The sequence below is a fragment of the Cherax quadricarinatus genome, chromosome 2, assembly GCF_038502225.1.
Source record: "Cherax quadricarinatus isolate ZL_2023a chromosome 2, ASM3850222v1, whole genome shotgun sequence".
NCBI classification, from domain to species: Eukaryota; Metazoa; Arthropoda; class Malacostraca; order Decapoda; family Parastacidae; genus Cherax; species Cherax quadricarinatus.
The window spans coordinates 25600370-25617996 of record NC_091293.1 but is presented as its reverse complement, the minus strand read 5'-3'; the positions used below and the strand labels follow the sequence as shown (position 1 = coordinate 25617996).

General features: G+C 40.2%; 1 protein-coding gene across 1 annotated transcript in view; it reads right to left on the bottom strand.

Annotated features, from left to right (window-relative positions):
* Positions 1 to 267: 267 nt before the first annotated feature.
* LOC128690780 (R-spondin-1) overlaps positions 268 to 17627 on the bottom strand; it is a 110138-nt gene continuing 92778 nt past the window's right edge. Inside the window, exon 3 of the mRNA XM_070087718.1 lies at positions 268 to 3073. Within this exon, the coding sequence (XP_069943819.1) occupies positions 2736 to 3073 (338 nt within the window). The 3' untranslated portion in view covers positions 268 to 2735. The remainder of the gene's footprint in view (positions 3074 to 17627) is intronic.

Sequence of the window (17627 nt, the reverse complement as noted above, 5' to 3'; positions counted from 1 at the left end):
GCAGCTGCACCAAATGTTAACATTTTAAACACAAAATATGAGATCGTTGACGACATATAATATATGTGTGTGTGTATGTGTGTATATATATATATATATATATATATATATATATATATATATATATATATATATAGTATTTATATATATATTTTTATATATATATATATATATATATATATATATATATATATATATATATATATATATATATATATATATATATATATATATATATATATATGTATACATACATGTACAGAATTCTTGTGTGTGCATATTTCGACTCTCCTTTCAAAAGACAAAAAAGATTTGATTGAGGTGAGGCTATGTCAGGTACAGTTTTCCATCAGTACCTTGAACAAATATTCATAGTTTCGTCTTACCAAAATTCAAACCATCAAATTTAATTTGATCAAACTTAAAATAACCAAAACACAAAAGAAAAAAAAGATCAAAAATTGAAATTATCATAAATTGAAAATAACAGACATAAATTAAATTATGAAAAATGATACAATCAAAAGAGACTTACAAAATTGTCATTATCCATATATAAATTCTGACATAATCCCTAAAATTTAGTTATCCAAAATACATAAATGATTTATTAAGGTCTGAATTATCATTACTAATTCTCTTAACGTTTTAATGGGAGAACTGGTAAGCTAGTGGAGGACCTGGGTCAGGTGACCAAAAAAAAAAAAACTCTAGTGGCGGGTCATCATATGACTTAAGACCTGCGTCAGGAGACACTGGTTCTACTGGTTCTCTTTCCTGACGATTCTTACCTAACCTAACCTGACTCATTACATTTGTACGGGTCGTCGAGAGTTGAAGTCCCGAGTCATGACGACTCACTAATATTAAACAAACTCTGAATGTTCTTTTTTGTTCTTTTCATTTTACCAGACAATTAATCTCTGCTTTTACAGATCATAATACAAAGCTCTCATGAGAATGACATTTATCACGACGTTGCAAAGCTACAAATACAAAGGTTTACTTGAATTACAAAGCCCTTTTTTTCAAAATAATGTAATGAGTCAACGAAGCAATACATTTAAACAGTTTATTGCTGTAAAATTTCCACACATAAGACTACAGCACTAAACAAAATACAGTGAGTTACAAGATAAACCTATTACCATTTATATCATAATTTATCTATTGTAGATCAATGAAAATGCATTTTATAGCATATATGAATTAAAAAGTAACATTCTTCAGCATCTAAAAATACTTATTCATGAATAATAATAATAATAATAATAATAATAATAATAATAATAATAATAATAATAATAATAATAAAAATAACAATATTAATCGTATTATTAAGCTTTACGATAATTCCAAAAAAATGAATTTTCTGAAGATTTAGCGAGACTTTCTCAAGAGTTTCACAAGAGGCACCTACTAGAGGCACTCACAAAAGGCACTCACGAGAGACCCTTACGAGAGGCACTCACATAAGGCACTAACAAAAGAGAGGCATTCACAAGAGACATTTATAAGAGGTATTCACAAAAGGCACTCTGATGAGGAAGTTAAAAGAGATACATAAGGCACTCACAAAAGGCACTCCACGAAAGAATCACAATTCTCTCACAAGAAAACACTCGTAAAACACACGCAACAGACACTTCCAATGCACTCATAAGAGACGAAAATGTTCATTGGAAACGGTCAAGAAACAGTCACAAGAGACACTCACAAAATACAAGAAACACTACAAAAATACTTACAGGAAACACTCGCAAAAGATACTCAATAAACATTTACAAAACACTCACAAGAGACACTCTCAAAAGACAAGCTACAATGTCGAGTCCTCGCGGTGAATGAGACTGGAGGCACTGGAAGCAATCTCACACAGCGGATCAAGCTTAGTATCAGAAAAGGATCAAGCACTCCTTTCTTTACGTGTCATGCAAACAAACACTGTTCCTTACGGGTCATACAGTTCCGGAGAGTGGGGGGTGGATCACTCTGTATTGGAGGTGGGAGGTTACTTAGGCCTACTTAGCGAATCATACATACAGTTCGGGATGGGAAGGGGACTCAAGTTGCTACTGAGAGGGAAAGATCGCACACTACTGGAGGGAACTGATTACACACGTGGAACATCACTCCACTCGAGGAAGGCAGTGACCAACCTCGGTGCAGGGAGGATCTCTCCACTCGAGGACCCCTCAAGGAAGGCTCCTTGACGCTGGTGAGGGGCTCTTGATCTAGGGAATTGGATCTGTGCTCCAGTTCCCTGAATTAAGCCTGAATGCCTTCCATCCCCCCATAGGCGCTGTATAATCCTACGGGTTTAGTGCTTCCCCCTTGATTATAATAATAAATCCACTAGAGGAAGGCAGTGACCAACCTCGGTGCAGGGAGGATCACTCCACTAGAGGAAGGCAGTGACCAACCTCAGTGCAGACACTCTTACACAAAATATTAGGAACGTCAAAACACAAAATAAATTAGTTGGAGAAGATGGCTTGTATAACAAGGTCGGGATCACAAGGCACTGTCACCTCTCTTAATACCGTCCATTAGGTCTCTCTCCCCACTTGAGGAGCTGAAAGTCCCATGCGGGTTTAACTATCTCTCTTAATAATAATAAAAATGATAATAAAAATAACTATCTTTCCTCACTTCAAGTATAATTACACGAGGCGTCTCCAAAGAGTGACGGACTCTAAATTAAAATGAAAATTGGCACTCAAGAGGCCAGGGACTCAGCTATTGGCCGCCATTGTTGTTGCTGTTGTTGTCGGGGCCGATGACTTTTTCCTTTTCTCTTTATTCTTTTTAAGCCTGCCTCTTCTCCTGTCCTTCCTTCTTCTGTTTCTCAAACGAGTCTCTTTATATTTCCTTCTCCTGTGTCTCTCCCTTCTTTTGTCCTTTTCCTTCCTGCGTTTTTTCTTTCTCCTCCTTTTAGGTGGTGTAAGCTCGGTCGGGAGAGAGGTGGCGTTGACTGGGGTCTGGGTGGCGTTGACTGGGGTTTGAGTGGACTTAGGTGGCGTCAACCAGGGCCAGCTGCTGTTGCCTCTGTCTATCTCGTTGACTGCTACATCTGCAACAATGATACACAGATGTTAGGTCAGTATTTATGACATAATGTCACTGTACACAACTTTAACTTTACAGCTGCCATAGAACACAGAGAGTGCCACAGCTGCCATGGAGCACGAAGAGCGCCATAGCTGCCACGGAGCATGGGAGGTATTATACAAGTATTATCATGTGGAATAAGCAAATATATACAGTGAAAGTTCTATTGCAAACTTAACAACATTAAATATGTTATTTCATACGTTTCTACATTAACATAATAATAATAATAATAATAATAATAATAATAATAATAATAATAATAATAATAATAATAATAATAATAATAATAATAATAATAATAATAAATATACCTATGTAGTTATCGACTTAACATTACATAATGAAAATATCGAAAATTAAATAAAAGTAATGGAGAATAATTGGTAAATTACTTTGTAAGTTTGAAGTTTGTGCTTCATGATCAGTGATCATGACGTGATCATTGTGGCTTCATCGTTCACTGGTGTGGTGACGGGTCAATTCCAGTCCTTCACTTCAATGAATCAGAAACCGTATACTTACAGTGCAATTCCCAAATCTTCGGATGTCTTTACAAATAAAGCTGGAGTCACCTCTACGGTGGTCCACATGAGAGTTGCTCGCTAGCATCCCGGTGAAGCGGAATCTCTGTCCGGTATCTGTCCACCTTAGAGAGGAATTTGACCGCGAGGTTGATAAGGTATTACAGTTAAACTTAATCGAGCCTCCAGATTAATTTTTTTTTGCTCACCTGTGGTGATGATTAATGAAAACACGCAGATGGTTCGTATAAGCTAGCTCGAGACCTCAGAGGTCTGAAATTCATTAAAAAATTGGATGTCAGACCTGTGTGTTATAGACAATGATATTCACCGATTCTGTAATTTTTCTTTTTCAGTGACAAATATCATGCAGGCTTTCCATCAAACATTACTACATCCAGACTGTAAACAGTATACTGCATTCTCAACTCTGCGAAGACCGATGCAGCACAGAACCATGCTATTCAGCCTAGTCTCATCTTGTGCGACCTTCGTAGGACTGGTGAATGAAAGTGCTGGATAATTTACCTAACGTTTCTGCCTATTTTGGCAATATTTATGTCGTAAGTTTTATTTGGGAAGATCATATCAAAGCAAACTCCTCGTTAATAGTTAGACTGGACACTCATAGCTTTACTGTCAAACTTTGAGAAATGTTTCCTTGGATATAATTAAATTATCTTTTTTTCTAATCTCAGTTAACCTCTCGTCTTCTATTCTTGATAAAATACAGACATTAATTCTCCAAGGCTAAGAAACTTAATCTTAGTTTTTCAGTAAATTCGTTCCCAAGGTAATGGATCTTACCTCAGTGTTGGCAAGCTCCTTGATAACACTGCGTTTATGATATGTTATCAAAGTTTAATTCCATCAAGGAAATATTTTTCAGTACCCCTGCGCTGAAGCTGCCAAGTATCAGCAAAGTGTTTTGTTTGAGAAATGATGCAGCCAAACGCAGGATCGGGGGTTGGGGGGAGGGGTTGTCGTGTTGCATTACCATGAGGACACCCAGTTTTCTGTTTGCTTCATTAGCAGACAGCACCCTCCTGCTTGCCAAACAACGCTTCTCGACTAGAGAGAATGTATAACCCTGGTGAGGAGCATCTCTAAACTTGATAGGTAAGCAATTTATGTTAGAAACTCATCGTAAGCCATTAATTTACCTGGAATATTTTAAACTATCAAATAATTGCCTCCTGAGGTTAACTTTAGCTATCCAGTCTTTAAGTGCAAAATAATATTTATCAATGGTGCTTTAAATTATTTCTCTGGTTAAGTCGAAAGAGTCAATAAGTAGCCTTGATTTATTTTACAGTTTTATTTCCTGTGAACTTTTTCATCAATGTTTTTATGCCCTCTGATTATAAAGCTATGGAATGAGGCAATGTGAGGAGCCACCCTCCTAAGCCAGCCACCCCCCGAAGCCAGCCACACCCCGAAGCCAGCCACCCCCCGAAGCCAACCACCCCTCGAAGCCAGCCAACCCCCGAAGTCAGCCACCCCCCCAAGCCAGCCACCCCCCGAAGCCAGCCACCCCCCGAAGCCAGCGACCCTCGAAGCCAGCCACCCCCCGAAGCCAGCCACCCTCGAAGCCAGCCACCCCCGAAGGAGGTGACTGGCAGACAGTTGACGTTACTGAGTGACAGATGATGTTACTGAGTGACAGTTGATGTTACTGAGTGAGAGTTGATGTTACTGAGTGACAGTTGATGTTACTGAGGGACAGTTGATGTTACTGAGAGACAGTTGATGTTACTGAGTGACAGTTGGTGCTACTGAGCGCTGCTTCAATAGATTTATGAACAAAATATCTAACAGATAAGTTAAACAGGTAGACAGACGGGCAGACAGACAGGAAGACAGAAGGGAAGACATTCGAGCAGACAGACAGGACGACAGAAGGGCAGACATACGAGCAGACTGACAGAAAGAGAGACGAGCAGACAGGAAGAGAAATGATCAGAGAGTGAGACGGGCAAATAATGAAACGGGCAGACAGTAAGACAGGCAGACAGTTAGAAGGACAGACAGTAAGACAAGTAGACAGTGAGGACAGGCAGTGAGAGGGACAGACAGTGAGAGGGACAGGTAGTGAGAGGGACAGTGAGAGGGACAGACAGTGAGAGAGACAGACAGTAAGAGAGACAGACAGAGATGGACAGACAGTGAGATGAACAGTGAGGACAGACGGTGAGAAGAACAGACAGTGAGAAAGACAGACAGTGAAAAGGACAGACAGTAAGAAGAACAGACAGTGGGAAGGACAGACAGTGAGAAGAACAGACAGTGAGATGGGCAGACAATGAGATTGTCGGGCAGTGAAAGGGTCAAAGAGGGATAGAGGGGCAGTGAGAGGGAGGGACAGAAAGTGAGAGAGACATGGAAGAGGGACGTGGAGGAGGAAGACGACATTTACAGCCGTCGCATCTTCCACCAACACAGTCCCAGGAAAACGTTCATCAGATATACAATTATCACTTTCACCAGTGGCAGAACCTGCGGACAAATCAACAGCAAAACACAAGTGGTGCAACAAATAGGAGTCCACCCTCCCAGGCACCTAGGCAGTGCTCTTGCTGTCACCGGAGGGGACACACCACTAACAACTGCCTGCGAGATAGCAGGTGCAATTATTGCTACAAGAAGGGACATCAGAAGAAAAAGGAACTTGACAGAGAGGATCACCTGTTTAGAGACCTGTTCTCGGAACAAACCAGTAGAATCTCTGAACTGGTGAACACATTTACACGTCACCCACTCAGCTACTCCTATCTCAGCTCAGCAGGTGGTTTTCTGTATTATACAAGACCACAGAACTATATCTCAGCAGCTGCCTCGGTGCCCTGCCTCTCTCAAGGGCAGGCACCTTACACACCTTACACACACATCACCTCAAGCTGAACACATCATGAGGAGCCAGTCTATCAGCATCCTGTAAGCCAACATTAGACGTTTCATTACCAATGCTGGAGAGCTCACACACAGTTTTGTGAACACATGACGTCCCGACATGATACGCTGTTGTTGAAACATTTTTGAACAACAGTACTCAGAAAATTTTGCAAGAATTACTGGCTACACCTCATGGATGAGAAGAGACAGGCTGTGTGCTTCTCTAAAAGTGTACATGCCCAACACATTGATGTTGTCATCCCTTCTCATCTTGAAATGATCTTCAAGCTATGCATAAACACTAGTGCCTCTGTACTAGTATGTGCAATGTACAGACCTCAATGGCAACATGCAGACCCCATCACTTCCTCATGGAAAATGTGGCCTCCCTTCTGCTCCAACACAACTGTCAACTTATCATAATTGTTGGTGACCTCAAGCAACATTTTTACAGAGGGACTTTGATGACCTTGCAGATGACCTCCCTTGACTCAGTAGTAAGTGATCTGGCAGAAGGTATAGTCACTTGTCAAACCCTCGGCTACGTTGGATTGTCTGACCACACGGCTGTTTTTACGACACTTAAGATCCCAACAGAACGAGATGAGGAGTCCACACGCACAACCTGGCTATGGGAAAGAGGTAATTGACCAGCACTTTGCTCTGAGCTCGCCACCACCGATCGGAATGCTCTTCTCCAAGAGGATGTTGACAATCAAGTGAAAGCCTTCACTGGACACAGCCTTAATCTACAACAAAAACACATCCCTCACGGGTAGTAAGTGACGAAGCCTACAGATCAGCTTTGGTTTGGCTTTCATTGTAGAGAGGCTACTACTGCTAAGTACAAGGCTTGGCGAAAGTATAAGAGACATCCTACTACCTGTAACAGGAACTTGCACAGGCAAGTCTATAGGCACATGGGTGAAGTTCAAAAGTGGGCCATCTCTAAATGGGAGGTGGACACAAGAAGAAAGCTAGCATCAGGTAGAGGGGGTTCCAAAACCTGGTGGTCCCTGGTCAAGGACAGAAAAGGTTATCTGCCTGATGAACTTATTCCACCTCTAAATCGATAGGATGGGACCATCTCTAATAGTAACCAAGAGAAAGCGGACCTCTCTGCTGAACACTATGCTACCAAAATGAAAGTTCCTGATCCAGCAAGGGACCCTCATTTGCTAGCTGCAAGGACTATGTCAAAACTGTCAGTGGTGATAGTAAGCTGAGCCCAAGATTGCTGAGTAGATGTGCAAACCAGCTAGCAGCACCTCTAGCTCGCATCTTTCAGCACTGCCTAGTACAGTGTAAATGGTCTTCTCTTTGGAAAGAGGAAAGTGGAGCCCCTGTTAACAAAAAGAAGAGCAGAGCAGAAATCAGCACCTACAGACCAGTGTCACTCCTGTCAATCACTGGCAAGATCCTTGAGACAATAATCTCAAGACAAATGACATAGTTTTTCGACTACCACTTACTACTTTGTGACAGACAATATGGCTTCAGGAAAGGTTAATTTGCTGCTGATCTGTCGTTAAACATTTCCACTAAATGGCACCAGTCACTGGATGAATCCAAAGACAGCTGTGTGGTACCACTGGACATTGCTGGCGCTTTCGACCGAGTGTGGCACCAGGGCCTCTTGGGAAATCTGCAAGCAATGGGAATTGCGGGCTTTACACTATGCCACATCAGTGAGTACCTTCATGGTAGATCCCTAAGGGTAGTTCTCAATGGAACAGAATCAGCAAGACATCCTATTGGGGCAAGTGTTCCGTAGGGAAGTGTGCTTGGGCCATTGTTACGGAATGTCTACTTCAAAGACCTTCTTCATCTCATCCCAGAACCCCATGCATATGCAGACGACTGTACTCTGACATTTACTTATCCAAGAGATGAAATGTAAGCTGCTCTAAGCTACATCAATCACCAGCTAAGAGCTATATCCTCCTGGGGAAACCGATGGCAGGTAACATTTGCAAAAATGATGCTGGTCTCTAGACACGATGATGGTAATGCTGGAGCAGTAGTAAGAATGAATGGGAGAGTGTTGGTACCTGGGGAATAAGTTGATGTACTTGGGGTGAAATTTGACTCCAAACTGACCATGAAGAACCACGTTGTAAATCTTGCAAACAAGGCAGCCAGGAGGCTTACAGCACTTCGACGTATCTTGCATTTGCTTGACAATTGGGGATGCATGATTCTGTATGAGGCACAAATGCGCTCACGCCTTGAGTATGCTCCACTTTCTTGGTTTGCCTGCTCCTCCCCCTCTCATCTGTGACTGCTTGACAGAGTAGATCTGTCATTTCAGCAGAGCCTTCAACACAGGAGGGATGTGTGTGGCCTTACTGTTATGTACAAGGCCAACATAGTCAGAGTACCACACTTGGCTCCACTCTGAGGACAGCGAGGAGCAAGCTTCTATACTTCTTCTATACCACAAGACGGGCAGAAAGCAGCTTCTTCACTCTGGCTGTACCCTTCTCCAGAACATCACTTCATCTGAGATCATTTATCTCCAGGATAACTCGAGTCTGCAACACATTCGTACAGCATTATGATATCAACGAGATAAAGTCAGTTGATGAAATGAAAATGCTGGCCCACAGATGGCTCCATCTTCATCCTGTTCCCTACTTGTATGTTTCATAACAATGAAAATGCTTTCAAATGACCTGATGTAGGTAACAGCTCTTAGTTTGTCAATAAAGTTAGGAATCCTTAACTTGTCAATAGCTTGTCAATAAAGTGAGGGACCTTAACCTAACCTTGTCAAACCCCGTGTAAAAAAAAAAAATAGACGAGTAGGGAGAGGGACCGGCAGTGAGAGGGGTAGGCAGTGAGAGGGACAAGTAGAGGGAGGGGTGGGCAGTGAGAGGGGCGGATAGTAAGAGAGAAGGTCATTGAGAGGGGCGGGCAAAGAGAGGGGCAGGTAGTGAGAGGGGCGGGCAAAGAGAGGGGCAGGTAGTGAGAGGGGCGGGCAGCCAGACTCTCTCATGTAATTAAATGATCCTAAGAGATTGCAGTGCTGGGTGCCGCCCCACTCACGCAAAGCCTTCCCACTCACCTCCCTCAACACTCTCCCACTCCTCTAAGATTATTATTATTATTATTGTTATTGTTATTATTATTATTGTTGCTGTTGTTGTTGTTGTTGTTGTTGTTGTTGTTGTTGTTGTTGTTGTTGTTGTTGCTGTTGTTGTTGTTGTTGTTGTTGTTGTTGTTGTTGTTGTTGTTGTTGTTGTTGTTGTTGTTGTTGTTGTTGTTGTTGTTGTTGTTGTTGCTGTTGTTGTTGTTGTTGTTGTTGTTGTTGTTCCTACTGCTGCTCTTAATACATATTATTATTATTTTTATTATAATTATTATTGTTGTTGCTTTTATTATTATTATTATTATTATTATTATTATTATTATTATTATTATTATTATTATTATTATTATTATTATTATTATTATTATTTACGTCCCACGGAACACCTTTCAGAAGTTTCCTGATTTTTTCTCCTGCTTAAATACAAGTTATCAATTTTATTTCACTCATAGCTCGAGAACGCCTCATCCAATCGGCTTCAAATTTTCACCATTTGTTTAAGGTAACGAGGACCAAATACGTGGAACAATTGGCATGTTCACGTTCCCTGTGACAAAAACTGTTGAACTCATTTCCATCTTTCAGGAATGGCTGAGATAACTTTCTAAACCTCAGAGGCGGAGCTTCTAACCTTCACAAAACCTGCTAAAAAGAAAAAATAGACGACGGCGGAAAGTGAGATCCAAATGTGTAGTTGAAGATCTGACCATTTAATGTTTTAAAAATACTGTGAAATATTTTGTTCACGTAAAATCAGGTTAAATAATATTTAGTTTATCTCTTCTGGACGACTTCAGTATTTAATGACTGATGCATCTCAGGAGCCAGGGAAGTGTTTGTTATGTTTTGTTTGCTTGCAGCAACATTAGTATGGACTGATGAAGCCACTGTGTGGCGAAACGTTTCCTCAATAAAGATACCCAAGAGTTGCACATGTGTCTAATTTATCAACATTAGTTGATGTAGTAAAATAATGAAAACGTGGAATCGTTGGAATCCGTGCCGTAACTGGAGACTGACTCATCAGATCGGCTTCAGATTCTCACCACTGGTGTGGTTCCTGAACACAAGGTTCACGCTGCTCTTGGGTAGCATAAGTCATAATTTGCCAGCTTTATTGAATAGTGATAATTAAATTTTTATTCAGTAATTAAAGACTGCTTCTTCTGGCTGGCTTCAAAATATTGTTGATGATGCATTGTGTAACAAGGATGGAAGCTCGTAAGTTTAGTCCCAGCAAGTTAAAATTTGAAATTTTTCTGAAAGAGTTGAAAACCTGGAATCGTTGGAATCAAATCAATTACTGGAGAGGCTTTTCACATCGGTTTCAATTTTTTCAATTGTTGAACTTTATTAAAGCACAGTTTGCCACTCCTTAAAATATAATGATAAAAATATAATAATTATAAAGGTCATCAATCCTCAGTGGTTGATGCATCGTATAAAATAGAAGGAAAGTTTCAGGTGTTTAACCTGTGTTGGCACAAATGTTGGAAGGAAAGTTTCAGGTGTTTAACCTGTGTTGGCACAAATGTTGGAAGGAAAGTTTCAGGTGTTTAACCTGTGTTGGCACAAATGTTGGAAGGAAAGTTTCAGGTGTTTAACCTGTGTTGGCACAAATGTTGGATTCCGTTCAATAACTGGGAAATGCATCTTCTGGTCAGGTTAAAACTTTTGGTGCTGATGTATTTTCTCTCAAAGGAAACAATCACTTGATCTTAAATTCTGTAAGTTATTATGTGACAATTATATTAATCAAATTTATTTCTGTGAAATGAAGAATGTTTCTTCTGATCAGAAATATGTCACAGTGTTTGACTTGGTTTTCGTACGTAAATCAGCTTAATGTTGATTTATGTACTTATAACATTTGATTGCCCTCAAGTGTAGTATTAAAAATTTGTATTAAAAAGTTGTAGTATTAGTATTATAATGTTGATATAGACAGCTGCAGTTGTGTATATCATCGATATCACATTAGGAATTCACCCCTAAAAAGTAATCTCTTACTCAGTGGTGATCTGTATTTAGCTTTGTCAAGACCTGTCTATGAGCAGCTATATCTCCAGCTTAAGGCAGAACTAACGGAAGCAAGAAGAGGAATTCAAAGAATGAAGGGTGTATGCAAGGATTATCCCCGGAACAATGTCAAAGATGATCGGACCAATGAATGGATGCTAGTCGGAACTGAAGGGACGAAGCTGAAGATGAAGAAGGTCCAGGAGACCGCTATGAAAACCAGCAACTCTTTTTCCTTGTTATCAGACGAATATGAATTGACCATCCATGATCTTCCAACGAAGACAATTCTATCAAGGACAATTGTTAACGACACAGTGAAGCAAGCTAGTGAAGAGATCCCAGCGAAGACCATCTCTACTAAAGACCATCGAGAACGTCACGCACACCGCCAGTCGAGGTAAGAACATTGTTTTAGATGGGGACAGTCAGATTAAGTTTATGGATAGGGTTTTTTGTCTTAGAGATAGGATGAGGAGGCAGAGGGTGTGTTTTCCTGGGGCTGGGATGAAGGATATTGTTAGCCGTCTGGACAACATATGAGAGGCAATGGGAGCAATCCTATTTATGTCTCAGTGCTGGAGGCAACGATGTTGGCAGACATAGGAGTGAAGACCTGATTAGAAGGTATAAGTCAGCAATAGAGATAATGAGAAAGAAGGGAGGGAACCCTGTGATATGTGGTATTTTGCCAAGGAAGGGAGTTGGAAATGAATTGTTGTCCAGGGCAATTGGTGTTAACTGCTGGCTGGACAAACACTGTAAGGAAAATGCTGTAACATTCATTGACAACTGGGACCTCTTCTATGGTAGAAATGACATGTATGCCAGGGATGGGGTTCACTTTTCTAGGTTTGGGGTGGGGGTACTGGCCAATGCAGTGGAGGGAGCTGTTAGGACTATACACTAGAAATAGTGGTATTGGTTTTTGGGGTAAAACAGTGAAGTCCCATTGTAGCAATATTGTGAGTTTTAGGGTAACCAGTAATATGTAGAATGAGGTGGACATTGGAAAGCCAGTGGCACTAGGTGACAAGGAAAGTAATAGCTTTAGTGGAAAAACAGAAATGAGCAGGAAGGGTAAAGAGAAAGGAGGGTCTCTAACCTTACATCATACTAATAGACGTAGTGCCAGGAATAAGATGGATGAGTTAAGATTAGCTGCAAGTGCAGGTAACATTGATGTATTTGCCATAACTGAGACATAGTTTAATACGAAAAATCTGGACATTCCTGCTGAATGTTATATTCAGGGTTTTAAATTGCTCCAAGTAGATAGAAGTATCGGTAAGGAGGGTGGGGTGGTACTGTATGTCCGAGATCGCTTGAACTGCTGCGTAAAAACGAGTATGAAGTCTGAAATAATACGTACAGAGTCTGTATGGATAGAATTTTCAGATGGGCATGAAAAACTGATTTTAGGCATGATATACCGTCCCTCAAACTTGGATAGGGACCAAGGGAGACTGCTGTGGGAGGAAATTGTTAAGGCCACAAGGCACGATAACGTAGTAATTCTAAGGGAATTTAACTTTAGTCAGATTGACTGAAATTTAATTGACTGGAAATTTAGAATCTAACGACTTTAGAGGTAATTCAGGATTGTCTTTATAAGTAGTTTGCGGCAGAACCTACAAGGGGAAATAACCTGCTTGAGTTGGTTCTGGCAAAGAAAGAAAACTTTGTTAATAATTTAGAAATTACAGAGGAACTCGGCACAAGCGACCACAAATCAATTACCTTTAACACTAAATGGAAGTATGATAGTAGGGACAACTCAATAATGGTCCCAGATTTTTGCTTAGCAAATTATAATGTGCTTAGAGAACACTTATCATCCGTGGACTGGGGTAATGAAGAGAACTATCAATGTGACAGCTTTCTAAGCACTATATATGCTGTCCAAGGAACATATATTCCATATAAAGAAATAAGATCGAATAGAAATGGGTGACTAATAGGCTCAAATATCTTTTAGGGCAGAAGAAAGGAATTTATAGGCCTATCAAAAGAGGTGAGGGTCTTTTTATTAATCAATATATTCACATTAAGAGGGAGGTTAAAAAGGGGGTAAGAAAAGCAAAACTGGACTATGAAATTACAGTTGCTAGGGATTCGAAAACTAACCTGAAAGGTTTTTCCAGGATTATAGAACAAAAGTTAGAGATAAGATAGGTCTCCTTAAAAATAACTCTCGGTATCTTACTGACAAGGAGAATGAAATATGCTCGATATTTAATGATTATTTTCTCTCAGTTTTCACGCAGGAGGACATTAATAGTATCGCAATAATTAATTTTTATAGTGGGCCTGAAGAAGATAAATTATGTAACATCACAATCACTAGCGATATGGTTATCAAACAAGTAGACCGACTGAAGCAAAATAAATCCCCGGGCCCTGATGAACTTTTTCAAGGGTTCATAAGGAGTGTAAAATGGAACTTTGTGAACAAAAATGACTAATATTTTTAATATATCTCTTCAAACAGATTTAGTGTCTGATATGTGGAAGAAGGCCAATGTAATTGCTATTTTTAAAGCAGGGGACAAATCGTTCATGAATGGTATACAATACCGACAAGATGAAAATTAGACACATATGCAACATCTGGGCATCTTTAATGTAGACATTTCGCCATCCAGTGGCTTTGTAATACAAATACAAATTCTACAAATTAATACAAATTCTAGGACATAATTTGAAGACAGTAAAACTATATACAGAAGATGAGGTAATAAGTCCTCAGCCTTGAAGTTGGTGTGAAAAGCACCGTAGTAGTTAAGAATCTGGAGCACAAGCAAGAAGGCTGGCACTTATATACTGGCGTCGGGTGAAAAGAGGATGGGTAGCTGACGAAGGCATTGTCACTGGTAGGCAGGATTCCTCAGGGGAAGTAGGTCATACCCAAGGTACGGGTCCTTCACAAACGCATCTCAGTAACAGAATATTTGCTCAATATTTGCTGCCACTTTCCTTAACAGTCTCTGGTGCGGTACTCTATCAAAGGCCTTACTAAAATCCAAATAAACTTACTAAAACCTATTTTTAAAACTACGCAATGTTTTAGCTTCAACGACGTTACTCGGGTTTTTTTTTCCACTCATCCACAACTCTGTTACCAAACCAGTGCTTTCCTATATCTCTTTTGAGTCTAAGTTTTTCCGACTTGAAACTATTGTTGCGAGTCCTGTGTTGGTTAGATATTTTTAGCACATTATTTACATTCCCAGAGAGAGTGCAGATTCAGGGCCGTCAGTTTATCCTCGTAGGAGAGATTTTTGATACATGGGATCATCAATGTCATCCTCCTTTGTACGTTTTCAAACGCATTAATATCCGCTCTGTAATACGGCGACCAGAACTGTGCAGCATAATCTAAATGCGGCCTAACCAACGATACAGGGTTGAAGAACAACCTGCTGATTCCTGTTAGTTATGCTTCTTGATATGAAGCCAAGAATTCTATTCGCTTTATTTCGAATACTTACGCTCGGGTGTCTGGACTTTAGATTACTGCTAACCAGAACGCCCAGATCTTTTTCGCAATTAGAGAAATTAAGATCTACATTATTTAGTTTATAAGTATCATGGTTATTTACCTTTTCATAGCTTACAACTTTGCATTTGTCTATGTTAAACTGCATCTGCCACTTCACCGACCACTAAACTATTCTATTCAGATCTTCCTGGAACACTCTAGAACACTAGTCAGAACGAATTTGACGACTTATTTTGGTGTTATCGGTAAACTTGCTTATGTTTCTATACCCTCATCTATATCGTTTATGTAAATTGTGAACAAGAAAGGGCCAACACTGACCCCTGTGGAGCACCACTTGTGATAGTTCCCCACTCTGATTTCTTCCCGCTTATGCAAAGTCTTTGTTGCCTATCTGTCAGCCACGCCTCAATCCAGGAAAAAAATTTCCCTCCTATTCCTCAATAGTCTCCAATGTGGGACTCTCAAAAGCCTTACTGAAGTTCATATACACAATATCATATTCATTACCATGATCTATCTCCTCAAATACCTTAGTGAAGAATGTTAGCAAGTTCGTAAGGCAGGAACGCCCCTTTGTAAAACCGTGCTGAGATTCATGAATCATTTTATGTCTTTCAAGATGGCTACGAATTGCCTCAGCAATTATAGATTCCATCAATTTTCCCACTATGGATGTTAGGTTTATTGGTCTGTAGTTCGAAGCTAAGGACATTTTACCTGCTTTGTAGATAGGTGTCACATTTGCCTTTTTCCACTTATCTGATACTATGCCAATTTGTAGAGATATGTTGAAAAGGCTAGCCAAAGGCTCACTAAGTTCTGCCTTATATTCCTTTAAACCCCTTGCCACCAGTTCATCATTCCTTCTATACTCTTTGCGAACAGTTCATGCGATAGTTTCTGAGTGTCGCATTTAATTAACTTCAACCATTCTAAGCATAACTCAAATTACAACTTCTGAGTGGCTTAATGTGCTGGCATATTTTAAGATATTGGTCTTCTCGGTCTCATCGAAAGGTCTGAATTATATTTGGCTGTGTAATATCCTAGTTGACCATTTTAATGATAAAATTTGGATGTTAGTTTACATGTGACTTGTGAATGCCTGTTCTGATTGTCTTCAAATCTTCGAAGATAATATGTATCATGTATCTGCATTATCAATTTATACAGCACTCTGCACTATTCCAATAGCGTGCATTGAGGCACTGGGGACTGGGCTTATGGAATAAGAGGATACCTTTATGGTATCTCATAGCGACTGCAATACAGCTAATTATTATTGTTATTACATTAATTACGAGTCATGAAACCTATAGGTGCTATATAACTCCTGGGGCATGGTAGGCAATCAAGTTTGATCCTTGTAAGGAGAGGGGACAGCTCCAATTCCTTCGATCAAGATCCCTTCAGCAGCATCATATCAAGAGACTTCATCATGACATACACGATACTCAAGGTTAGTGACAGGTTGAACAGGGACAGAATGAGACAAACCAGAGTGAGATAACAATCAAATATAGTAGAGATAACAGAAACCGCTTCTACATTGTAAAGATAATGGAGACTGATAAGATCTACGAGAGATATAATGAAGATTGATTCTGTACGTGGATACAAAGTCATTTGTAAGATAAGCTATCCAGATAGGAACGGACTGTTTATATTAAGAGGGCCAGGATGAAGGGAACGCAGGTGGAAGTTGATGACACAGATGAGCAATGGGGATGTAAGAAATGAATTTGATAAAGCAGTGGTGGAGGCAGACTCAATATACAGCCACAGGAGAAATCAGGAAGGCAGTCAAAGTGGTCTACGAGTGGAAGCTATTTAGTTCGAAACAATTCGGTGAATATACACTCACGTAAACTTGCGCATATGCACACATGTAAATGACGTATGTGGTGTTCTCCAAGTATGTTACATTTTATTCAACATTTGCCACACAACCAAAGGGCATGCCCTCTCGTTCAGTGAAATGGCAACTCAGAGTGTATCAGTACTGGGGTCCCACTGCTGTGCTTATTAAGTTCAAACCTCCAGTCACATGGAAGCCAGCTACTTCAGCCAAGAGGACGTAACAGCTGCTCACCCGGCTGAGTGGCAGACTTCCGCAGACGCTGGTCAAGTTCACTCAAGCGTGGGGTGTTACCATGCACCATGGCTTGTTGTAGTGTTTTAGAATCTCAGGTTAAACTGTTGAAGAAGGAGGTTCTACTTCTTCAGGAGGAAAATAGGAGGCTGAAGCTTCGCCTAGATGAGTTTGGGAGTGAGTGTGAGAAGGATTTAGCTGGTAAAGAGGAAATAGTCACTAGCAGTGATAGTGGCAGCCGCTTTAAGTGGCAAGTGGTTCACAGTACAGGAAGAAGGAAGATAAGGAGGGTTAACAGAGAAGATGTGAAGGTAGGAAATCGATTCTCTGTTCTCCAGAACGAGTGTACTTCAGTGGTTGGTGAGGTTGAAGGTACCACTGATTCCCCTGCTA